The following is a 25,516-nucleotide window of genomic DNA, read 5'->3' as shown; positions in this document are numbered from 1 at the left end:
TGGGGAGGTGGGCTTCAGACATTTCAGCTGCGAAGGGGTGGGGCTGAGGATTCGTTGAGGATGTGACCATGAGACTGCTGGCCCAACTGTCTCCTCACGTCCCCCTCTTCAGAGGCTCACACTTCAAGGTCTGTCTTCCCGAGTGCATAACTGAAGGATTCGGCCCTATGATTAGAGCATCTCCAGAGAAAATCCTCCACATTCGGGCATTTTGGGTTCCCTCTCCATAACAGCCTGTCCCGCAGTTACCTCAGATGAGACCTGCACTCAGAACCCTCACTCACAGGTGAAACTTCCAGGTTTTATACTGATTTATTCCAAAATTTGAAAAGGTAAACAGGGAGAACTGCCATTTGAGGACAAACTGTAATATGATGGAGAGATGCAAGAGACAAAGATAAACAGAAAAATTAACCCTAAGGGGGCCATTAACTCAGCAAACAAAAACATGAAAAAACTAACCAAGGGAAAATAAATTTCTTTTTCAGATACCTAGATTAATCATCCTCCCACTGAAATCAACTAAAAATGCCGAAAACATTAGATACCTTTTCTTAAAAGCATATGTGAGTAGGCAAGTAATAAGCATTCTCAGACCAGAACTAAGTGGGTGACAAGTAGAGTGCAACAGCAGGCTGTCCCTCTGAGGATACTTTACCAGCTCTGGAGAATTGAAACTTTACTTCTGGAAGCCACATTGACATGAAAATCATAGTCAAGGCAAAGGGGGATTCAAGGTGGGAGGGGGCGGGTAGCTAGTAGAGGAACCTGTATCGCTAAGTCCAAAGGGACACGCCCTCAGTGAAGGGTGACATAGGGGTCAGTGACTTCTAGTCAGTGAAATGGATGAGAGATTTGAAAAAGAAAAGATCGGAATGAAGTTTAAGGAGCAAAAGATGCTTATAGAAAAAGAGAGAGAGAGAATAGGCTAGAGGAAGACTGTAAAGTAATAATGGTTGGAATTTTTTTTTTCCTGAGCTGATGAAATTCAGCAATTAACACATTCAAGAAATCTAATACCAAAGAATTTCATTAGGAAAGAATTCACTCCTTAATGTATAGCAGTGAAACTGTGGGGAAAGAAATGCACCAGAATGAACAGACAGATGACCTTTGAAAAAAGAAAGGAACTGGGCTGATTTCTTAGTAATGACAAAGGAAGCCACAAAACAGTAGAAGCAGGCTTTCAGTGTGGTCAAAGAAAATAACAGTCAACTTAAAATTCTATACCCAGGGAAAACAGGAATCAGAAATAAGGCAAAAGAAACACATTTCAGACAATACAGACTGAGAGTCTTACCACCAGCAAAACTTATCTAGAATTTGTAAGAGTGTACTTGAGCAAGAGAAAAGTAATCCCAGATGGTAAATCATATGTGGAAAAGAAGCAGAAAGAAAGAAAAAAAGAAGAGATACTATTAATAACTTCTAGGGCTTTCCTGGTGGCTCAATTGGTAAAGAATCGACTGTAATGCAGGAGTCCCAGGTTCAATCCTTGAGTCGAGTAGATCCCCCGGAGAAGGAAATGACAATCCATTCCAATATTCTTGCCTGGGAAACCTTATGGGCAGAGGATCCTGGTGGGCTACAGTTCATGGGATCATAAGAGCTGGATTCGACTTACAGACTAAATCACCAGGGCTTAAAAAGGAAAAAAATAAGAAAATTAAAATACACAACAGCAATAATGTAGAGATAGGGGTGGCGGGTGGGAATAAAGACTAAAATATTCTAAAGTATTTGTTGTATAACAGAGAGATGAAAACATGAGATGAAAACATAGAATTACCTTTAAACTTTGACAAATTAAGAATATATGTTATATAGGGAATAAAGCCAATATTTTGTTATAACTGTAAGAGATTTGTAACCTTTAAAAATTGAAGGAACATTAAAAATTTCCATACAAGTAAAGGAAAAATTTAGAAGTGAAAAAGATAGCCAGATAATCCAAATTAAGATACAAAGAAGAAAGAAAACACAAATTATGAAAGAGGTTGGACATGTAGACAGCAGAAAATAAAATTATGAATGTATCCAAATAGATTACAGATTATAATTATGATAAACACAGCACAGACTTCAGTTACAAAAATAAATGTTTTTTTAAGTGGATTACAGAAGTAATCTGAATCTAAAATATGAAACTAGAGGTAGTTTGAAAGCAGAAGTAAAGGCAAAATACAGCAATACAATTCTAAACAAACACAAACAATATATCAAATGAAATAGGCCTTTCAGTGTCTAGTGAGAGCCTATTTCATGCCAAGTGCTGTTCTAGCCAACTGGATATATTAGCACATGATAGCAGATAAAGATCCCTGCTTCTCCAGACCTATCAGTGCTCCTTGAAGGGAAAAACAACAAACAGAAAAGGAATAATTGATAAAATAAAGAATCATTACAGAAGACATTCCCCTATGTAAGAATAAGAACTCAGGGAGCATGGTAGAGAGGACCCAGAGCGGGAAGGCAGGTGAAACTTCAACAGTGTGGAAAGCAAACACCTACCAAGTCCTATTCTGCAACGTGGCAACTTGTTCATTACATATCCCAGAGAATGCAGCCCAGGTTCAGAAGGGATTTAGATAATAAGAATGCTGTTACACAAGCAAAAAATATTTGAGAATGATTTCCCTAGATATTCCAACAAACATTGTTTATGAATATAGATAAGACTGATTTTTAAAAATGTATGTTGATTTGCAGCTTCATTGGGATCTATCCAGGTTTCATCTGAAACCTGATGGTGAAACATACCACTCCAGGCTGCAAGCTGGCAGGTTTAATACACAGGGGACTGACTCAAGATGCTTGTCTTGGGCAGCCCCAAGAAAAGCAGTTCTTCACACTTGTCTGCCAGAATCTGAAAGATTCTGAATCTGAAAGATAGAGAGGCCTTAAGTGGGTTCAATCACTTATACGATCCAGACAGTATCAGTTTCTACCTGAGGCTGCATCCTTAGAGGGGCTTCTGGAAGTGGGGAAGGCAAGCAGAAGGCACATTTCTAGGACAAGGGAACGGCTGGGGAGTCCTCGATTGCATGGGTGCAGTTTGCTGGACCACCTCTCAACCCCGTGACCAGCTCTCGCGATCTCACAGGCTCCCCTCTCCCTGGCCTTTCAGCAGCATGGAGACGGCTGCTCTGGTGGCTCCCTGGCTGCAATGCAGGCAGATGCCACAGCAACAATAGAGTCACATGTGAGAGAACATGGGTGAAGTCAGTGATTCCCAACGGAATGACAACTTTTTCTGCCGAAAATCCTATGACCTGAATCTTGGATTTACAACGTCCCACACATAGGGGCTGGGATCCCTCAGGGTGTTCACTGTGCCCTCGTGTGACTTAATAAAGAGGACACCTTAACAGTTTCATCAGTAGGAACACACTATATTCTGTTTGGATAATGGTGCCAATGCTTCCTAGGGAGGAAGTGACCATGTCCAAGGCCACTTTTTCAGTTCAGTTCAGTTACTCAGTCATCTCTGACTCTGCGACCCCATGAACTGCAGCACGCCAGGCTTCCCTGTCCTTCACTATCTCCTGGAGCTTGCTCAAACTCATGTCCATCAAGTCGGTGATGCCTTCCAACCATCTCATCCTCTGTTGTCCCCTTCTCGTCCTGCCCTCAATCTTTCCCAGCATCACAGTCTTTTCTAGTCAGTCAGTTCTTCTCATCAGGTGGTAATATTTGAGCTTCAACTTCAGCATCAGTTCTTCAAATGAATATGCAGGATTGATTGCCTTTAGGATTGACTGGTTTGATCTCTTTGCAATCCAAGGGACTCTCAAGAGTCTTCTCCAACACCACAGTTCAAAAGCATACATTCTTTGGTGCTCAGCCTTCTTTATGGTCCAACTCTCACATCCATACAGGACTACTAGAAAAACCATAGCTTTGACTAGACAGATTTTGTAGGCAAAATGATGTCTCTCTGATTTTCAATATTTTGTCTAGGTTCGTCATAGCTTTTCCCCCAAGGAGCAAGCGTCTTTTACTTTCATGGCTGCTGTCACTATCTGCATTGACTTTGGAGTCCAAGAAAAGAAAGTCTGTCACTATCTCCATTGTTTCCACATCTATTTGCCATGAAGTGATGGGACTGGATGCCATGAGCTTCATTTTTTGAATGTTGAGGTTTGACCCAGCTTTCTCACTCTCCTCTTTCACTTTCATCAAGAGACTCCATAGTTCTTCTTTACTTTCTGGCATTCAGATAGTGTTTTCTGCATACCTGAAGTTATTGATATTTCTCCCTGCCATCTTGACTCCAGCTTGTAATTCGTCCAACCTGGCATTTTGCATGATGTATTTTGCATAGAAGTTAAATAAGCAGCGTGACAACATACAGCCTTGACATGCTCCTTTCCCAATTTGGAAACAGTCCGTTGTTCCATGCCGGTTCTACCTGTTACTTCTTGATCTGCATACAGATTCCTCAGGAGGCAAGTAAGATGGTCTGGTATTCCCATCTCTTGAAGAATTTGCCATGGTTAGTTGTGATCCACACAGTCAAAGTCTTTAGCATAGTCAATGAAGCAGATGTTCCTCAGGAATTCTCTTGCTTTTTCTATGATCCAGTGGAAGTTGGCAATTTGATCTCTGGTTCCTCTGGCTTCGCTAAATCCACTTGAACATCTAGAAGCTCTCAGTTGATGAATTGTTGAAGCCTAGCTTGGAGAATCTTGAGCATTACTTTGCTAGCATGTGAGGTGAGTGCCATTGTGTGGTAGTTTGAACATCTTTGGCATTGCCTTTCTTTGGGATTGAAATGAAAACCGACCTTTTCCAGTCCTATGGCACTGCTGAGTTTTCCAAATTTGTTGGCATACTGAGTGCAGCACTTTGATAGAATCAATTTAAAATAACTCAGCTGGAATTTCATCACCTGCATGAGATTTGTTCTTAGCGATGCTTCCTAAGGCCCACTTGACTTCACATTCCACAATGTCTGGCTTTAGGTGATTGATTACTCCATCATGGTTATTTGGGTCATGAAGATTTTTTTTTTTTTTTTGTATAGTTCTTCTATGTATTCTTGCCACCTCTTCTTAAAATCTTCTGCTTCTGTTAGATCCATATCATTTCTGTCTTTTATTGTGCCCTTCTTTGCATGAAATATTTGCTTGGTATCTCTAGTTTTCTTGAAGAGATTTCTAGACTTTCCCATTCTATTAGCTTCCTCTCTTTCTTTGCATTGACCACTTAGAAAGGCTTTCTTGTTACTCCTTGCTATTCCTTGGAACTCTGCATTCAGATGGATATATCTTTCCTTTTCCCCTTTGCCTTTAGTTTCTCTTCTTTTCTTAGCTATTTGTAAGGCTTCCTCAGACAACCATTTTGCCTTTTTGCTTTTCTTTTTCTTGGGGATGGTCTTGATCACAGCCTCCTGTACAAATGTTATGAACCCCCGTCCATAGTTCTTCAGGCACTCTCTCTGTCAGATCTAATCCCTTGAATCTATTTGTCACTTCCACTGTATAATCATAAGGGATTTGATTTAGGTCATACCTGAATGGTCTAGTGGTTTTCCCTACTTTCTTCAATTTAAATCTGAATTTGGCAATAAGGAGTTCATGATCTGGGCCACAGTCACCTCCAAGTCTTGTTTTTGCTGATTGTATAGAGTTTCTCCATCTTTGGCTGCCAAAAAATATAACAACCTGATTTTGGTGTTGACCTTCTGGTGATGTCCATGTGAAGAGTCCTCTCTTGTGTTGTTGGAAGATGGTGGTTGCTATGACCAGTGCATTCTCTTGGCAAAACTCTGCTAGGCTTTGCCCTAATTCATTTTGTACTCTAAGGACAAACTTGCCTGTTACTCCAGGTATCTCTTGACTTCCTCCTTTTTCATTCCAGTCCCCTACAATGAAAAGGACATCTTTTTTTGCTGTTAGTTCTAGAAAGTCTTCTAGGTCTTCATAGAACCATTTAACTTCAGCTTCTTCAGCATTAGTGGTTTTGGCATACACTTGGATTGCTGTGATACTGAATGGTTTGCCTTGGAAACGAACAGAGATCATTGTGTCATTTTTGAGACTGCACCCACGTACTGCATCTCAGGCTCTTTTGTTGACTATGAGGATTAGTCCATTTCTTCCCCACAGTAGTAGGTGCAAAGGCTATCTGAATTAAACCTGCCCATTCCAGTCCATATTAGTTCACCAATTCCTAAAATGCTGATGTTCACTCTTGCCATCTCCTGTTTGACCACTTCTAATTTACCTTGATGCATGGACCTAACATTACAGGTTCCTATGCAATATTGTACTTCACAGCATCGAACTTTACTTCCATCACCAGTCACATCCACACCTGGATACTGTTTTTGCTTTGGCTCAGCTTCTTCATTCTTTTCTGAGGTATTTCTCCACTCTTCTCCAGTAGCATATTGGGTTTCTACCGACCTTAGGAGTTCATTGTTCAGTGTATCATTTTTACTTTTCATACTGTTCATAGGATTCTCAAGGCAATATTGAAATGTTTGCCATTCATTTCTCCAGTGAACTAGCTGATTCACAAGGGAAGCCCAAGAATACCGGAGTGGGTATTCTCCAGTGGATCTTCCCGACTCAAGAATAGAACATGGGTCACCTGCATTGCAGGCAGATTCTCTACCAACTGAGCTATCAGGAAAGCCCCTCCAGTGGACCACACTTTGTCAGAATTCTCCACCATGACCCATTCATCTTGGGTGGCCCTACATGGCATGGCTCATAGTTTCATTGCATTAGACAAGGCTTGGATCCATGTGATCAGTTTGATTACTGTTTTGTGATTGTGGTTTTCATTCTGTCTGAACTAACAGACGTGGTAATTTTGAGGCCAGCTTTTCTCAATGGAGACATGTCAATGTTCAGTAAGGACAGGCTTTGTTGGCTACCATTCAAGACTTGCTGGGTGAAGTCATCAGGGTCGTCTGTATGTGCTATCTTCCAGGAATATGTAATTTTGAGTCTACATTCAACAGATTATGATTGTGACAAACGTTTGGTTGTTCATTGGTTCTGTACACAGCATTTTACAAATGACTGCTACATTTCAGACATGCTTCCTTAACCTTGAGGGCTCATTACTCAACATCTCTGGAACACCTCTGGTGGAGTCATCTTTGAACTTAAACGCCACAGTGGACAGAAAACAAGTCTGTGATTTGTAGCTTCTTTTTATTTTCAACCAAAACATGTATTCAAGCTTGGTCATTGACTTTATTCACCAGACTGAGACTGTCAAAAACTAAAGTCATTCTCATGAGGTCAAGTCATGATCTCTAAGGACAGTGAAAGCGTTTGCCAGAGTTATCCCCTACACTTGTTGTGAGAGTCTCCACTCACCTGTTTTCTATTCAGTCACAAGGACGTGAAGACTCCACCGCATGGATGCTTAGCTGGTCAAGGCTGGTCTTTGACTGATCTTGAGTACATAAGGATCAGGGCTCTGAGGGACACTTCTACCATTTCACACATGCAGGCTCTACTCCACCTCTATGACTGTTCTGACTGTGGGATTTACATATAATTACCAGTCTGTGAGAGGGACGTGGCCACCTCAAACTTCTTCCTATAATCTTAAGGAGCACAGTGCTTCTCTGGACTCCTGCTACACCACTCAGAGCACCCAATGCCACTATTTCAGGAATAGAAGGGGAAGGTCTTGGGTTCTTCTGTAGTGTGCTCTCCTCCACAGCAAACGAGGTGATCTATATCTAAGCCCTGCATTAAGTAAGAAAGATATCACAAAGAAGGAAGACATTTATTCTTTTCTCCTACAGACCCATCATGTTGGCTCCATTAGTGTCTCATGAAGGAAATCTTGGATAGCTGCTATCCTAAGCAGAAACTCTCTCCAATCCCTGCTCATCCATTGTGTAATTAAAGCTTCCAACCCAATAATCAAGCTGAATTTCTTTGAAGGGTAAAGCCTCTCCTTCCCATGGCTTTTGCCAGCTTCTGCTGAAGGCCGAGCAGTGTGGACAGGGCTGCTTCCATCTGCACCCCTGCCCTCACCTCCTCCTCCTCCAGCCACTGGCCTTGCTTCTGACTCCTCCTTGGTTGGAGGACAGAAAAGAAACCACTGAAGACAAGTCCGGTGCAATCTGGTCTTTGGGGAATGGAGACACACTTAGTGGCTCTTTTCCTCATGGAGCTCCATTAATGACTTGGCAGATAGCCTCCCCTGGAAATCTACCATTACATGTCCAACTGCTGACTGCTATCTGCCCTCCAGCTGGTCATTTCAACTCCAGTTCCTGGCAGAGTTGGGATCCCTGGTAGACTTCCAGTCAAGTCCCCTTTAAGTCAGCTTTGGCTGGCTCCATCCTGTGTGGCCTACAGCTGACTTGTGGGAAGAACACACTTGGGTCCCACAGTCAGTGAAAGCTATGGTTGCTTCAAATCAGCCTCCTCAATCATTATCCTCTGGCACATGGCAACATCTTTTATATTTCACCCAAGAGCATCTGGCTCTAAAGTTTCACTCCAGAGGACACTGGTCTTGTCCCCCCAGGAATCTTACCCTGCAGTACTCATGTCCTCAGGCAGCACCAAGACACAGGGTGCCACCTTATTGGTGTGAGGTAAGAGAGAACTCTTGTCCTATTAGGTAGAGCACAAGAGGATTCCCCGTGAAGCCTCCCTTATGAAATGCCATGGTTACAGAGAGATCACCCTCTTGACTAGGGGAGCCACTACTCTAGGCATAAACCCCCCAAATTTGCCAACCCTGAAGGTTGTTGTCCTTCCAATCAAACTGTCCTCTTTTACAAAGCCCTTTCTTCATAGCTCAATTGGTAAAGAATCTTCCTGCTATGCAAGGACACCCCTGTTCAATTCCTGGGTCAGGAAGATCCCCTGGAGAAGGGAAAGGCTACCCACTCCAGTATTCTGGCCTGGAGAATTCCATGGACTACAGTCCATGAGGTCGCAAAGACTTGGACACAACTGAGCGATTTTCACTTTCACTTTCCTCTTGAACTCTTCGAATATCTACTGAATTATTTGAACAACTACACCTCACAGAACTGATCACCACCTGCTTCCACTCAGTCGTGTCCGACTCTTTGCGACCCCATGAATCCCAGCACGCCAAGCCTCCCTGTCCATCACCAAGTCCCAGAGTTCACTCAGACTCACGTCCATCGAGTCAGTGATGCCATCCAGCCATCTCATCCTCTGTCGTCCCCTTCTCCTCCTGCCCCCAATCCCTCCCAGCATCAGAGTCCAAAGTACTGGAGTTTCAGTTTTAGCATCATTCCTTCCAAATAAATCCCAGGGCTGATCTCCTTCAGAATGGACTGGTTGGATCTCCTTGCAGTCCAAGGGACTCTCAAGAGTCTTCTCCAACACCACAGTTCAAAAGCATCAATTCTTTGGCACTCAGGCTTCTTCACAGTCCAACTCTCACATCCATACATGACCACAGGAAAAATCATAGCCTTGACTAGACAAACCTTTGTTGGCAAAGTAGTATCTCTGCTTTTGAATATGCTTTCTAGGTTGGTCATAACTTTCCTTCCAAGGAGTAAGCGTCTTTTAATTTCATGGCTGCAGTCACCTTCTGTAGAGATTTTGGAACCCAGAAAAATAAAGTCTGACACTGTTTCCACTGTTTCCCCATCCATTTCCCATGAAGTGATGGGACTGGATGCCATGATCTTTGTTTTCTGAATGTTGAGCTTTAAGCCAACTTTCTCACTCTCCACTTTCACTTTCATCAAAAGACTTTTTAGTTCCTCTTCACTTTCTGCCATAAGGGTGGTGTCATCTGCATATCTGAGGTTATTGATATCTCTCCCAGCAATCTTGATTCCAGCTTGTGCTTCTTCCAGTCCAGCGTTTCTCATGATGTACTCTGCATATAAGTTAAATAAGCAGGGTGACAATATACACAAATCTTTTAGTATGTAAGACTGGAATGTGGGGATATTGTCAGTACTGAGTCAGTCAAAATGAATATTTATTGTTATTATCCTGCCACATTCACCCTAAGCCTCTCACATAACCTTCAGTTCAAAATTTTAATGTCAGACCCTCCCTTTGACTCTGATACTCACCTTGTCACAAACCTAATTGAAGGCTGTCACTTCTGAGTCTACCCTGATGGTCTCACCTCCAGACCCTAACTTTCCTCTTTCTGCAAAGAAAGGGGTTTATCATCCCATCATCCACATGCACACATCCTATACATCCTTCAGAGTAGACCTCAAACCTGGAATTCTTCCTCAAGTCTTCTCCTATGAATCCTACTTTCCCCAACTACAGATCATGGCTGTGGCATATTTCAACCATAGGAATAGTACACACAGTGACTGCGGGAACTTCCTGAGACCTCAGGGTTCAGAACCACCTTCAGAGAAAACTGGGATATGATGAAAGTGAAGATAATCTAATGGTCAAGAATTCATGCATCAAGGAAAAGCTGATACCTATATGATTCACTTCAATTACTCATTTTTCTTCTGAGTATGTTTTACCTTCAATAATAGAACATAGGTTTGAGAGAAAAGAAATCAACTCCTTTAAGTTGCATCTTCATTAGGTCCTAACACAAGCCTAGAAACACACAAGCTAACTGACTTCATAATGCTTCTGCAAATCCCTGAGAGAAAATATCATCCAAATGGTTCATAAAGGAAATATGTCTGGGCAGTGCATGATTGTTCACTCTCTAGAGATAATGTAGCACTGATGAATTACTCACAAGGAACTAACTATAAACATAAGATTCTTTTATAGCAAATAGCAGTTGGGGCCCACAGTGTTATTTCACATATACTATGAATGTTTCTCACAACAGACTTTTCTTCCACGTTGTCTTACTCCATTCATAGTATTTGTGATGAACCTTAGAATGAGCAGGTATTTGAGATGTTATTTTCTCGAGATTTAATCTCCAATCCCTGTGTCCTTAAGTTTCATGGATGCAGTAAACACTCTGTCACTTTCACAGACAAAACAAAGGACAGCTGTAAAATTCCAGATATTTGAGTTTGAGTTATCTGCCATATTTATTTTAATATAAACTCATCTCTCTATCACTGAAATTTTGTAATGATTTTAGCAAGAGAGAACCTTTAATGTGCTCACTGCCAATGTCATAGTCTACGTGGGTAAAATTTTCCCAGAGATTTCAACAGTCACGTGAGACTTTCCTGCTGTCAGGGTATTGAAAACAAAAACAATAAAAATCAGGGAATGCTTTCAAATAGAAAAAGAAGTAGGTATCATAAGAGGTATCCACCAGGATTCTAGCAGAAAATAAGATGGTCTATAGTGATATACTTGAAGCTGAGTCTAGTGAAGAGGCTTCCTATGAGAGATGGATACAAGGTTTGGAAACGACAAGGGAGAGGTCCAGTAATAGTGAGGAAATTGTATCAGTAACCTAAGTGGTGAACAAAAGGCGGAATCCAGAAGGAGAGTTGGGTGGAGAGATCTCAAGAAGAGGAGCTATAACCTTCAAAGTAGGGTAGCAACTACTCAGAGATGACCCTGAAGGGAGAGAGGCAGGAGAACAGATATACTGATCTTGCTTTTCTACCTTCAAGAGATCTCCTGCTTGGATTTCCTTTGGCAGAAACCAAGCAGAGGACCGATAGCAAGAGATCCCACTGATGTAGTCCATGCAGATCAGTCTCCCAGGCAATGAGTTAAGACTGAAGGGGAGAGGGGGGGGTGAAGTGTGGATGTGCAGGGGCAAACGAAAACTATTTGATAGAAAAGAGGTTTTTATTTTACAGTTAGGAGCACTTGAAGTTTGGACAGTACTTTAAAAGAGGGAGAGAGCCCACTGGTGGGGTTGGACCAGTGTCTTGTGAAAGTTTCCTAGTTTGAAGGACTTGTGCCTCTGCTCTGGTGGATGGAACTGGACTTTGTCTCTCTGAAAGGCAGTGCTGTGTCTAGCAGTGTGTGTTCGGGTGTCTATGGGCTTGATATGGTGTTGGGGGCCAGCAAGAGGTGCTCTGCCCGTGGCAAAGGTCATGAGGAAGGAGGCTCAACATACACAAAGGCGGGATCGAGGCTCAGGAGTCTCCCTGGAAATTCTCGAGCATCTACCCCCATAACCAGAGTCTGCCTACTTTACTACTTTGTGCTCTCACCTACACCTCTGACTTGATGAGGGGCTGTCCCCCACCAACTCTTTCGGAAAAAGAGTTAACTTACAGCTCCAGTTAATAGTAATTCCTGGGCGTGATAGGAGTGTTTCAACCTACAAACTCCTCTGAAGGTTCTCTAGCCTGCCTGACAGGCTTGTCCAGCCACATGTGATTGCTCACAGCCTCCCAACCGTGAGAGGCATGAGATGCTTTAAACCTTCTAAAAATAGGTTCTTTAGAGAAGTTAGAAAACTCTTAGTGTAAGTATAGTGGGCTGATTAGAAATTGTATTGGTGAAGGGTTTTTCATTTGTTGAGCCAATGTTTGCTGCTAAGTCTCCACATCCCCTGCCCTTATACACATTAATGAATATACAGAAGAAAAAAGTATTAACCTTTGATATTAATCACGTTGGACCTTAAGCTAAGTAAATTCTTTTCTTAATTAAAACCCACTACACCCTCACCCTATAGGAATGTAACTTTATCTGGTACCTTCGGAAGGTGGCGTCTGTTTTAAGAATAATCACCCCTGGAGAAATAAGTGTTCTGGTTGACTGACCGCTGTCACAAGGAGAGGATCATAAATTGTCAGCAGGCCCCTGGCCAGAAGATGATGTAACACCCCTAAGACCTCTGTATACATTTGTATGAAGCACCTGACTTTAATAAAAGTCAGGACTGCTGACCCTGCGTGACTTTTGTATAACATCTCAGTGTATAAAAACAGGCCCTGGAAAAATAAAAAATGGGATCAGTTCCTCGAAAGACTGGTCTCCCCATGTCATTCTCTCTCTCAAACTCTGGTTGAGTTTCCATCTGGAGCGCAGAGCCCACCAAGCTTACTAATTTTGCCTGGGCTTCTAAGATCTGACCAGGGAGGCCTCAGTGTCTCCTCTCCTTTGGGAGAACGGAAGGACGCCTGCGGCCTACGTAAGTGGTGCAAGCTTCTTGTCTTGAAGTCTTACTGGTTTCCCGTGTAAACCAAGCTACTCAGCCTCTTTTCTCCCTGAATTTTCCTGCTGAGCTATCCTCATTCTATTACTCTTTATATCTCTAATTAATATTTCATTAAAGCCAGTGTATTCGCCAATGCCATCTCTCCTTCGAATTTCCCTGGATCCACCTGGGCTGGACCCCGACAATATGGCTTTGGGCAGTCCTTCTGCTCCTGGTCAGGGTTGTGTTTCTGTTTTGCAAATGGTTTGGCATGAAGTGTCCAGGACTGGAGGTTTCGGGTCTTTGGGTGGGCCTGGGTCTTAGTGTTTATATGGAGGCCTTTGGGAGAGCTCCTGTCAATTAACTTTCCATTAGCAAATGTGCTGTTTGATGCAGAGATCTCAAATCCCTAGGTTGTGCTCTGTGATAACCAACAGGGGTGGAAAGGGGGTTCAAGAGGGAGGGGACATATGTGTACCTATCACTGATTCATGTTGAAATATGGAAGGAACCAACATAATACTGGAGAGCAATTTCTTCCAATTAAAAAAATTAAGATGTCTAAAAAGATCGAACTAGTGCCTTTGAAAGAGCTTTAACTTTAAAAGCCAGCAGATATGAATCAAAATTCAGCTCTATTGATCTCTAGGCAAGAATTCAGATGGCTCTAGTCAAATTACTTATAATCCTGAGACTCACTGTCATCTTTTCTATAAGGTTGTTATAATAATTAATTTAAATAAAATGACATATAAAATATTTATGTATAGAATAACAGTCATGTTAATCTGTACTATACTTAGATGGCATTGATAGCAAAAAAAGAGATACATTTAATAGCAAAAAGAGGAGAGAATAAAACAAGAGAATTTGCCAACTTCCACATCTCCATGAACCATAGAATAATGGTGCCAGAGAAGCCCATGCTTCACAAACAAAGTTCTCATAGGTGTGGATTCAAATAATACATCAATTATTACATCAGTGGAGCCTACACTTAACATAGGCAAGGTTTCTCATTGGAATTTTCCCAAATTGAATCTTTGAACTCTACAAAATGGATCATTACCTGGTTATGTCAATTTCATAAACTCTTAAATTTATTGGCATTGTGTGGAAGGACAGGTGGGAACCAGGAGTGCTGGGGAATGAGCTGGAAAGTTATTTAATTCTGGTTAACTCTTACTGCATGGGTTTCCCAGATGATGCTAGTGGTAAAGAATCCCCCTATCAATGTGTGAGATGTAAGTGATGTGGGTTTGACCCCTGGTTCAGGAAGATCCCCTGGAAGGTGGCATGGCAACCCACTCCAATATTCTTGCCTGGAGAATCCCACGGACAGAGGAGCCTGGTGGGCTACAGTCCATAGGGTTGCAAAGAGTAGGACAGGATTGAAACAACTTAGCCTGCTTGCATGCAGCCCTCACTGCATAACAAATCATCCCAAAACATAGTGGTTTAAAAGAATAGCAATCATTTATTTTTCTCATGAATCTGCAATTTGGGTAGGACCCCGTGGGGATGGCTCATCCTTGCTTTTTGCAGTTTCATCAGTTGGCAGCTGAAGAATCCACTCTGTGTTGCCTCACTTGCAAGGCCAGCAAGCTGATTCTAGATGGCAGATGAAATATCAGCCAGGGGAGTGCAGCAGTGACTTCAGGTTCTCTTCATGGGGGCGACTTGGGCTTCTACTCAGGCTTCCTTACAACAGGGTGGGCAAATTCCAAGGGTAACCAATGTGGAAGAGCAAGGAGGCATTTTCCCTATCTAATCTTAGAAGTCATATGGTGTTCCTTCAACCACCTACTATTTCTCAAAGCAGTCACAAAATCCCTCCAATTTCAAGGTTAGGGACATAGACGCATAGTGCAAGGGAGAGAGATCATAAGAGGAAGTCAGATTGTAAGAAGTCAGAAAATATTGTTTTAACCATCCTTGGAAACTATAAACTACCGTATTAACAAGTTATAGTAAAATGAGGAGTAAAAATAAACTTTGTACTACCAGAACATGTGCCATATGTGTGAAAGTGTATTTCTAATCATGTTGAATGCAACTTGAAATATATTCATCTCAGCTTCTCCCCTTATATTTTTCATTCGTTCCTCATGCTTCTGCATTAGCAACTTTATTTGTTTCTCCTTTTCTGCTGGTTGTTTATGGGCATATTCCTTTTCTACTCGTTTAATTTTGTTTTGTAATTCATCAACATAGATTTTCTTCAAGTGTTCCTCCTGCTGTCTCAGCTTTTGGTCTATGTCCTTGTAAATGGGGTCAGAAAAGTAAGCCCCTTGGTTGTTCTGCACCATCTTGTCTATCAGCTCCACCAGCTCCTGCACCTGAGCTTCCTTCTCAGCCTGCTCTGTGTTCATGCTGTTACTGATGGCACAGCAGCGGTCTCCACATTCCTGGAGGAGGCTTCGTAGGTTTACATCTGCATCCTTCAAAAAGTCACTCAGGCTCTGGTCCCCCAGTTCATCTCTGCGAGTGAATAAGATGATCATATACTTCATGGCTGCTTTCCCAAACAGATTCTTGACCAACGCCACGGTTTGCTGCTCTTCCTGTGTGTAACGGCCCAGCCTCAGGACAAAGACAATGGCGTGAGGCCCGGGACAGGAGGCGATGATACATCGGCTGATTTCCCTGCAGGTGGTGTTCAGGGTCTCCTTGGTGTCAAAGAGCCCTGGGGTGTCAACAACAAGAAGCTCTCTCCCCTTCCATTCCCGGACCGCTTTCTGACAAGTTTTGGTAACAGCTTCCGCAGCAATCCTAGACTTGAATACTTTTTCCCCGAGGATGGTGTTTCCAGTTGCACTTTTCCCACTTCCGGTCTTCCCGACCAGCACGATCCTCAGAGTGTTGTTTGGCATGGCAGCCATGTTTATATCAAGAGACTCTGGCGCGCAGGCACCCACACCACCTAAGAAAAGGAGGGAGGGGGGGAAAGGGTCAATTTAGGTAAGTAGGAACCTTTTCCATCTCTTTTTTCTTCTTCTTCTTCTTCTTCTTTTCCTCACTGATAGTTTCTAATATTTGCTTATGCATATTGACCCCGGTAGCGACAGAAAATTTAAACAGTTCAATTGTTATTGAAGAAATAGCCAAGTAGTTAAGAGTATCTCCACAAAAATGTCAGGTCCTGATAGTTTCATAGGGAACTCACTGAAACCTTTAAAGACCTGATAATCTCAGTGCTACTCAAACTATTCCTGATCACATAGCAATGAAGGAAAATGTTCAGTTTTTTTTATGAAGCAAGTGTAATGTTGATTTCAAAGCTAACAAAGATTTCACAATAAATAAAGCTATAGACATGTCTCATGTGTAAATATTGATACAAAAGTCCTAAATACATTATTAGATGCGAAAAGCAGCATCACATGAGTAAGTACGATTGTCAAATATACTAGGGTGATTCAACATGAGGATTTTCATTGTACAATACATCCCATCAAGAGATTAAGAAGAAAAGTAGGTGCAGAAGAGTCATTTGGCCAAATTCAATCCTGATTCATGTTTAAAGAAGTTCATCAAATTTAAATTAATTGATTCTTCTTTAACACGATTGTATGTATATATAAAATTAAAAATTTTGTTATCACTTTTTTTTCCATGCAACTAAGATTGTTTTTTGGGCACTAAGTTGTGTCGAACTCTTTTGTGACCCCATTTTTTATAGCCTGCCTGGCTCCTCTGTCCGTGGCATTACCCAGGCAAGAATACTAGAGTGGTTTGTCATTTTCTTCTCCAGAGGATCTTACAGATCCAGGGATCAAACCCGAGCCTCCTGCATTGGCAGGTGGATTCTTTGCCATTGAGCCACCTAGGGAACTCAGCAACTAAAACAGTTGATTATAAAATTTATTTGGATGAAGGAAAAATAATTAGCCTGGGCAAACAAGCCAAAAAAAAAAAAAAAATGAGGTAAGACTAGCTTTGCCAGATAGTAGAATATAACAGTTTCTATAATTAAAGCAGTATGATATTGATGCATGGATAGACAGAACAGTGAAACAAAAACAGAAAATTCAAATATAGGCCAAGTTGATCACACAATATTCAATTATATTCAAATCATTTACATTATGCTACATTTATATTCAGTAAGGTAGCATCTCACATCAACGCAAAGAAAGATGGACTAATAAGGAACATTGAGACAACCATATAGAAAAAATAAAACTGTGTCCATTTCTTCTTGCTGTTCAACTTCCAAATAGATTAGAAATTTAAATGTAGAAAAATTTAATCCATATAAATAATAGAAGAAACATGAGTAAATCTTTGTAACCTAGGTATAGGTAAAATATTTATAAGATTTGGAATAGAGTAAGGTTGTGTGAAAATCACTTAGTCATGTACCACACTTTGTGATCCCATGGACTATACCACCCATGGAATTTTCCACGCCAGAATACTGGAGTGGGTAGCCTTTCCCTTCTCCAGGTTATCTTCCCAACCCAGGGATTGAACCCAATCCCACGTTGGAGGTGGATTCTTTATGAGCTGAGCCACAGGGAAGTCTAGAGTAAGGAAAGAGACTCCTAAATTTGATTACATAAAAATCAAACAGATATTGTGGGAATATACAAATTAAAACACAAATGTCAAACCAGAGGAAAAAATTTTCCTACTTTTATAAAAGAAGAGTCATTTCCCTTTTATACAAATAATATACGTACAAGTGGTCAATAAGCACATTAAAAGATGCTCAGCATTAGTAACTACTCAGGAAATGCAGTCAAAAATACCTTGGTGTATCACCTCACAGCAGTCAGAATTGCCACCATCAGAAAGTCTACAAATAATGCTGAAGAGAGTGTGAAGAAAAGGGAATCCTCCTCCACTGTTGGTGGATACATAAATTGGTATAGCCTCTATGAAGAACAGTATGGAAGATCCTCAAGAAATTAGAAATAGAGTTGCCATATGATCCAGCAATCCAACTCCTGGGCATATTATCCAGATAAAGCTCTAATTTGAAAAGATACATGCAGCACTATTTACAATAGCCCAGACGTGCAAACAAACTAATTGTTCGTCTACAGATGAATGTGTAAAGAACTCTGGTTTGTATGTACAATCGTATATTACTCAGCCATAAAAGAGAATGAAATAATGCCATTTGCAGCAACATGGATAAAACGAGATGTTTTCACATTAAGTGAAGTAAGTCAGTCAGAAAAAAACAAATATTATATGGTACAATTTATATGTGGAATCTAAAAAAATAAATTACCTTATTTACAAAACAGGAACAGACTCACTAACACAGAAAACAAACTTATGATTACCAAATAGCAAAGTCAGCTGCTGCTGCTAAGTCACTTCAGTCGTGTCTGACTCTGTGCGACCGCATAAACAGCAGTCCACCAGGCTCCCCCATCCCTGGGATCCTCCTGGCAAGAACACTGGAGTGGGTTGCCATGTCCTTCTCTAAAGCATGAAAGTGAAAAGTGAAAGTGAAGCTGCTCAGTCGTGTCTGACTCTCAATGACCCCATGGACTAAAGCCTATCAGGCTCCTCTGTCCATGGGATTCTCCAGGCAAGGGTACTGGGAAAAGGGATAAATTAAGAGTATCAAATTTATGGATACATACCACTATATATTCCTTGTGGCTCAGCGGATAAGAATCCGCCTGCAATGTGGGAGACCTGGGATCTATCCGTGGGTTAGGAAGATCCCCTAGAGAAGGGAAAGGCTACCCAGTCTAGTATTCTGGCCTGGAAAATTCCATGGATTACAGAAGAATTGCACAAAAAAGTTCTTCATGACCCAGATAATCACGATGGTGTGATCACTCACCTGGAGCCAGATATCCTGGAATATGAAGTCAAGTGGGCCTTAGAAAGCATCACTACAAAGCTAGTGGAGGTGATGGAATTCCAGTTGAGCTATTTCAGATCCTGAAAGATGACACTGTGGAAGTGATGCACTCAATATGCAAGCAAATTTGGAAAACTCAACAGTGGCCACAGGACTGGAAAAGGTCAGTTTTCATTCCAATCCCAAAGAAAGGCAATGCCAAAGAATGCTCAAACTACCGCACAATTGCACTCATCTCACACGCTAGTAAAGTAATGCTCAAAATTCTCCAAGCCAGGCTTCAGCAATACACGAACTGTGAACTTCCAGATGTTCAAGCTGGTTTTAGAAAAAGCAGAGGAACCAGAGATCAAATTGCCAACATCCACTGGTTCATGGAAGAAGCAAGAGAGTTCCAGAAAAACATCTATTTCTGCTTTATTGACTATGCCAAAGCCTTTGACTGTGTGGATCACAATCAACTGTGGAAAATTCTGAAAGAGATGGGAATATCAGACCACCTGATCTGCCTTTTGAGAAATCGGTATGCAGGTCAGGAAGCAACAGTTAGAACTGGATGTGGAACAACAGACTGGTTCCAAACAAGAAAAGGAGTATGTCAAGGCTGTGTATTGTCACCCTGCTTATTTAACTTATATGCAGAGTACATCGTGAGAAATGCTGGGCTAGAAGAAGCACAAGCTGGAATCAAGATTGCTGGGAGAAATATCAATAACCTCAGATATGCAGATGATACCACCCTTATGGCAGAAAGTGAAGAAGAACTAAAGAGCCTCTTGATGAAAGTGAAAGAGGAGAGTGAAAAAGTTGGCTTAAAGCTCAACATTCAGAAAACTAAGATCATGGCATCTGGTCCCATCACTTCATGAGAAATAGATGGGGAAACAGTGGAGACCACGGCTGACTTTATTTCTGGGCTCCAAAATCACTGCAGATGGTGACTGCAGCCATGAAATTAAAAGACGCTTACTCCTTGGAAGGAAAGTTATGACCAACCTAGACAGCATATTAAAAAGCAGAGACATTACTTTGCCGACAAAGGTCTGTCTAGTCAAGGCTACGGTTTTTCCAGTGGTCATGTATGGATGTAAGAGTTGGACTATAAAGAAAGCTGAGCACTGAAGAATTGATGCTTTTGAACTGTGGTGTTGGAGAAGACTATTGAGAATCCCTTGGACTGCAAAGAGATCCAACCAGTCCATCCTAAAGGAGATCAGTCTTAGGTGTTCATCTGAAGGACTGATGTTGAAGCTGAAACTCCAATACTTTGGCCACCTGATGCAAAGAGCTAACTCATTTGAAAAGACCCTGATGCTGGGAAAGATTGAGAGCAGGAGGAGAAGGGGATGACAGAGAATAAGATGGCTGGATGGCATCACTGACTGGATGGACATGGGTTTGGGTAGACTCCGGAAGTTGGTGATGGACAGGGAAGCCTGGCGTGCTGCAGTTCATGGGGTCACAATGAGTCAGACACGACTGAGTGACTTTCACTCACCACTATATATCAAATACATAAGTAACAAGGATTTACTGTATAGTAAAAAGGAACTATCCAACCAGTCCATTCTAAAGGAGATCAGTCCTGGGTGTCTGTGGAAGGACTGATGCTAAAGCTGAAACTCCAATACTTTGGCCACCTCATGCGAAGAGTTCACTCATTGGGAAAGACCCTGATGCTGGGAGGGACTGGGGGCAGGAGGAGAAGGGGACGACAGAGGATGAGATGGCTGGATGGCATCACTGACTCCATGGACATGAGTTTGAGTGAACTGCGGGAGTTGGTGATGGACAGGGAGGCCTGGCGTGCTGCAATTCATGGGGTCACAAAGAGTCAGACACAACTGAGTGACTGAACTGAACTGAAAAGGGAACTATATTAAAAATCTTGTAATAACTATAATGAAAAAGAACCAGAAATGTATACATATATATAAAACTAAATCACTTTGCTGCAATTATAGTAAATTGACTATACTTCAATAAAAATATTTTAGAAAACAAACAATATCTAAAAGTAGAGAAACAAAAGACCAATAACTCAATAGAAAATGAGATAAGAGATATGAATGAACAAGTTCATGAAAAAATGTAAAAATCCTTTGAATATATGAAAAGATATTAACATTCACTCATAGAAAAACATATCAAAACATAAAAAACCATTAAATTAAATTAATTAATTAATTAAAGTAATACTATGACACTATTTCTCACATACAGGTTTGGCAAAATTCAACTTTGTTGGCATAATCTATAGGTAAACGGTATAGGGGAGGGACTCCCTGATGGTCCAGTGGTTAAGAATCCGCCTTGAAATGCTGAGGATGAAGGTTCTACCCCTGGTTGGGGAACTAAGATCCCACATGCCATGGAGCAGCTAATCACACCACAATCAGAGAGTCCATGTGTCCCAAGGAAAGATCCCACAAGAGGCAACAAAGATCCCGCATGCTGCAACTAAGACCCAATGCAGGCAAATAGATAACTATTTAAAAACAAAAAGATTAAGGAAGACAGGTCCTCTCCTGCATGACTATTGGGAAGAGAAAAACAGTCTAAAAGAACCAGAGGAGAAGTTAGCAAGAAATTGCAACGGTACCTAAGCATTTACTCTTTGATTATCAATCACAGTTTTAGGACTTATCCCAAAGGTACACCGATAAAAAAAAAAAGAAGAAGAAGAAGAAGAAAATTATGCAGAAGGCTGTTAACTGCACCACTGTTTGAAACCTCAAAAGACCAAAAACTTATCAAATGACCATCATTAGGGACCTGATTGAATTAACTAAAGTATATTCACACAGTAAAGTACTAGCCAACTGTAAGAAGGAATGAAGTATATCTCTATATCCCAGTATGGAGACATCTGTAGAATACATGATTAAGCAAAACAAAAGCAAAGTGAAGAAAATAATGTACAGTTTACGAGCATTTCTCTAACAAGGAGGAATGTGACCTACATGTATAAATGTAATATATGTGTTTTTCATTCATCTGTACAAGCAATGGCAGAATAATCTGAAAACTAAACAAATAATAAGTTACTTAGATGGGGATGGGAAAAAGAGGAAGGAGGGCACGGGGATAGATGCTGGGAACTAGACTTGTTGGGATATACTTACATTTCACAGATTTGATCTTAAAGCCATATAAATAGTTTAAACAATTATACAGAAAAGTTATGTTTCAAAATACTAGTGAAAATCAAAAGCAAATGAAGCAAACGAGCCTAATTGTATTTTGTGTTGTGAATGAGCCACACAAAAAATCGTTCCAAGAGACCTGACAAAGCGGTCATTTCTTTGTCCATCCCCAGTGGGATGTATTTAATTTCTCCCACTACTCTCCCCCCAGAAAGACCTGCAAAAAATTATTTTCAGGAATCCTATTCTTGGTTGTGTATGTTTGTATAGTTTTGAACTTCATTGAAAAGGCATAAAAACAATGAGCCAAGTAGCAACAAGCACTCTTAGTGCCAGATTTCAGTCTTCAAATACCATTTACCCCCCAAAAAGTAGTTGATTTACAATCAACTATACTGCAATATAAAATAGAAACTAAATTTTAAAAAAGAGAGATTAGGACTAAGTGGCCTCTATTTGCCTTCCAGCTCTAAAGACCCGCCTTGGGAATGCATTTCCTCTTAAGAGAAATGTCTGGGTTATCAAGTGTACTCAATGTCTATCCCAACAACAACTGGATGGAAGGTGTAGTATTCAGCAAGTTTGTCATGTTAAAATGAGATGCGTGGATATTATGCTAACAAACACCATTGCTCCCCTCCCTACCCTCCACCACTCCCACTCTGGCAGCATCCTCTTGGTGGAGTTGCTTGCACAGCATGTGGTCCCTTCTCAGGCCAGAATCCACGCCCTCTCCAACTCCAGATATCCTACTGCCCCTACAGCTCTGTGCTCTGGAGCCTCTTCTCAGCCAGACTCACCTGCTTTTGAAGGATTTGATGAGCTGTCCGGTTTCTTCCAGAGAGCTGTTTGAGCCCCTGTTTTTGCTTTAACTGCTGCATCTGAGACCTCAGAGCCAGGAAGCAAATTGGGTGTGGTTAGTGAAGACACTTTTTTTCTTTAAAGAGACAGAAATATTGCCCATAATGTTTAGGTTTTCCAGGTTGGAAGCTTTTCCTCCGTGTGCCTGCAGTCACAGCAAAATTTCCCAAAATTACACTTGTTGTTTGGGGTTATAGTAAATGACTTAAATCTTGCCCGGAAAGCCAGACACAGTGTCTGATCATCTCTCCTGGGAGCTGTGAGAGATCACAGGGCGCTTCAGGAAAGAAGTAAGTCAGACACATGGCTCGCTGTTTCCTTGGGATACTGCCTGTTTTACTGTTGGGTGGAAAGTAGAACTTGTAACTGATGAACCTGACCATTTAGCTGAAGTGACTTCCAAGCAAAGTGTGGAAGGTGCAGCCTGGTTCCTCCTTCTGCTTATAGTGAAATGCAAGAGGAAAGAGGTTGCAGTGATGCGTCTAGAAGCTGAGGATTGCTGGCAGCCCCAGAAGCCTGGAAGAGGCCAGAAAGCAGACTCCCTAAGACTCTTCAGAGAGCACGGCTCTGCCAGCATCTTGAGTTTGAACTCCCAGAACTAGGAGGTAATAAATGTCTTTATTTTAAGCTCCATAGTGAAAGTGAAAGTTGTTCAGTCATATCCCACTCTTTGGGACGACATGTACTATACAGTCCATGGAATTCTCCAGGCAAGAATACTGGAGTGGGTAGCCTTTCCCTTCTCCAGGGGATCTTCCCAACCCCAGGATTGAACCCAGGTCTCCCACATTGCCAGTGGATTCTTTACTAGCTGAGCCACCAGGGAAACCCAAGAATACTGGGGTAGGTAGCCTATCCCTTCTCCAGTGGAACTTCCCAACCTAGGAATCGAACCAGAGTCTCCTGCATTCCAGGTGGATTCTACCAACTGTGCTATCAGGGAAGCCCTTTCAAGCTCCATTCAGTTCAATTCAGTTCAGTCGTTCAGTCGCATCTGACTCTTTGTGACCCCATGGACTGCAGCACGCCAGGCTTCTCTGTCCATCAGCAACTCACAGAGCTTACTCAAACTCATGTCCATGAGTTGGTGATGCCATCCAACCATCTCATCCTCTGTCATCCACTTCTCCTCCCATCTTCAATCTTTTCCAGCATCAGGATCTGTTCCAATGAGTCAGTTCTTCACATCAGGTGGCCAAAGGATTAGAGTTTCAGCTTCAGCATCAGTCCTTCCAATGAATATTCAGGACTGATTTCCTTTAGGACTGACTGGTTTGATCACCTTGCAGTCCAAGGGACTCTCAAGAGTCTTGTCCAACACAACAGTTCAAAAGCATCAATTCTTCAGCTCTCGGTTTTCTGTACAGTCCAACTCTCACATCCATACATGACTACTAGAAAAACCATAGCTTTCACTAGATGGACCTTTTTCGGCAAAGTAATGGCTCTGCTTTTTAATATGCTATCTAGGTTGCTCATAGCTTTTCTTTCAAGGAGCAAGCATCTTTTAATTTCATGGCTTCAGCCACCATCTGCAGTGACTTTGGAGTCCAAGAAAAGAAAGTATGTCACTGTTTCCATTGTTTCCCCATCTATTTGCCATGAAGTAATGGGACTGGATGCCATGATCTTTGTTTTTTGAATGGTGAGGTTTAACCCAGCTTTCTCACTCTCCTCTTTCACTTTCATCAAGAGGCTCTTTAGTTCCTCTTCGCTTTCTACCATGAGGATTGTGTCATTTGCATATCTAGGGTTACTGATATTTCTCCCAGAAATCTTGATTCCAGCTTGTGCTTCTTCCAGCCCAACATTTCTTGTGATAAACTCACCATATAAGTTAAATAAGCAGAATGAAAATACACAGCCTTGATGTACTCCTTTCCCAATTTGGAACCAGTCTGTTGTTCCATGTCCAGTTCTAACTATTGCTTCTTGACCAGCATACAGAGTTCTCAGGAGGCAGGTAAGGTGATCTGGGATTCCCATCTCTTGAAGAATTTTCCATGGTTTGTTCGGATCTATACAGTCAAAGGATTTAGCATAGTCAATGAAGCAGAAGTAGATGCTTTTCTGGAATTCTCTGGCTTTTTCTATGACCCAGCAGATATAGGCAATTTGATCTCTGGTTCCTCTGCCTTTTCTAAAACGAGCCTGAACATCTGGAAGTTCACAGTTCATGTACTGTTGAAGCCTGGCTTGGAGAATCTTGAGCATTACTTTGCTAGCGTGTGAGATGAGTGCAATTGTGTGGTAGTTTGAGCATTTTTTGGCATTGCCTTTCTTTGGGATTGGAATGAAAACTGACCTTTTCCAGTCCTGTGGCCACCGCTGAGTTTTCCAAATTTGCTGGCATATTGAGTGCAGCACTTTCACAGCATCATCTTTTAGAATTTCAAATAGCTCAATGGGAATTCCATCACCTCCACTAGCTTGGTTCATAGTGATGCTTTCTAAGGCCCACTTGACTTCTCATTCCAGGATGTCTGGCTCTAGGTGAGTGATCATATCATCATGGCTATCTAGGTCATGAAGATCTTTTTTATATAGTTCTGTGTATTCTTGCCAAGTCTTCTTAATATCTTTTGTTTCTATTAGGTCCATAACATTTCTGTTCTTTATTGAGCTCATCTTTGCATGAAATATT

The 25,516-nt window shown here is 41.6% G+C and overlaps 1 protein-coding gene across 2 annotated transcripts; it reads right to left on the bottom strand.

Annotated features, from left to right (window-relative positions):
• Window positions 1-14,492: 14,492 nt before the first annotated feature.
• LOC133246633 (GTPase IMAP family member 7-like) lies at window positions 14,493-22,918 on the bottom strand. 2 transcript variants are annotated; one of them, XM_061415138.1, is made up of 2 exons: window positions 22,812-22,918; window positions 14,493-15,958 (listed from the first exon to the last, which is right to left on the bottom strand). In XM_061415138.1, the coding sequence occupies exon 2, from the start codon at window positions 15,915-15,917 to the stop codon at window positions 15,036-15,038; it is 882 nt and encodes a 293-aa protein (XP_061271122.1). In that variant the 5' UTR covers window positions 15,918-15,958; window positions 22,812-22,918; the 3' UTR covers window positions 14,493-15,035. The 2 variants fall into 2 exon arrangements, with proteins under 2 accessions (XP_061271122.1, XP_061271123.1); XM_061415139.1 differs by lacking the exon at window positions 22,812-22,918 and adding an exon at window positions 18,845-18,938.
• Between the last annotated feature and the right edge of the window lie 2,598 nt (window positions 22,919-25,516).

The sequence above is a fragment of the Bos javanicus genome, chromosome 4, assembly GCF_032452875.1.
Source record: "Bos javanicus breed banteng chromosome 4, ARS-OSU_banteng_1.0, whole genome shotgun sequence".
NCBI lineage: Eukaryota > Metazoa > Chordata > Mammalia > Artiodactyla > Bovidae > Bos > Bos javanicus.
The sequence above is the reverse complement of the archived record's forward strand: the minus strand, read 5'-3'. Positions and strand labels throughout refer to the sequence as shown.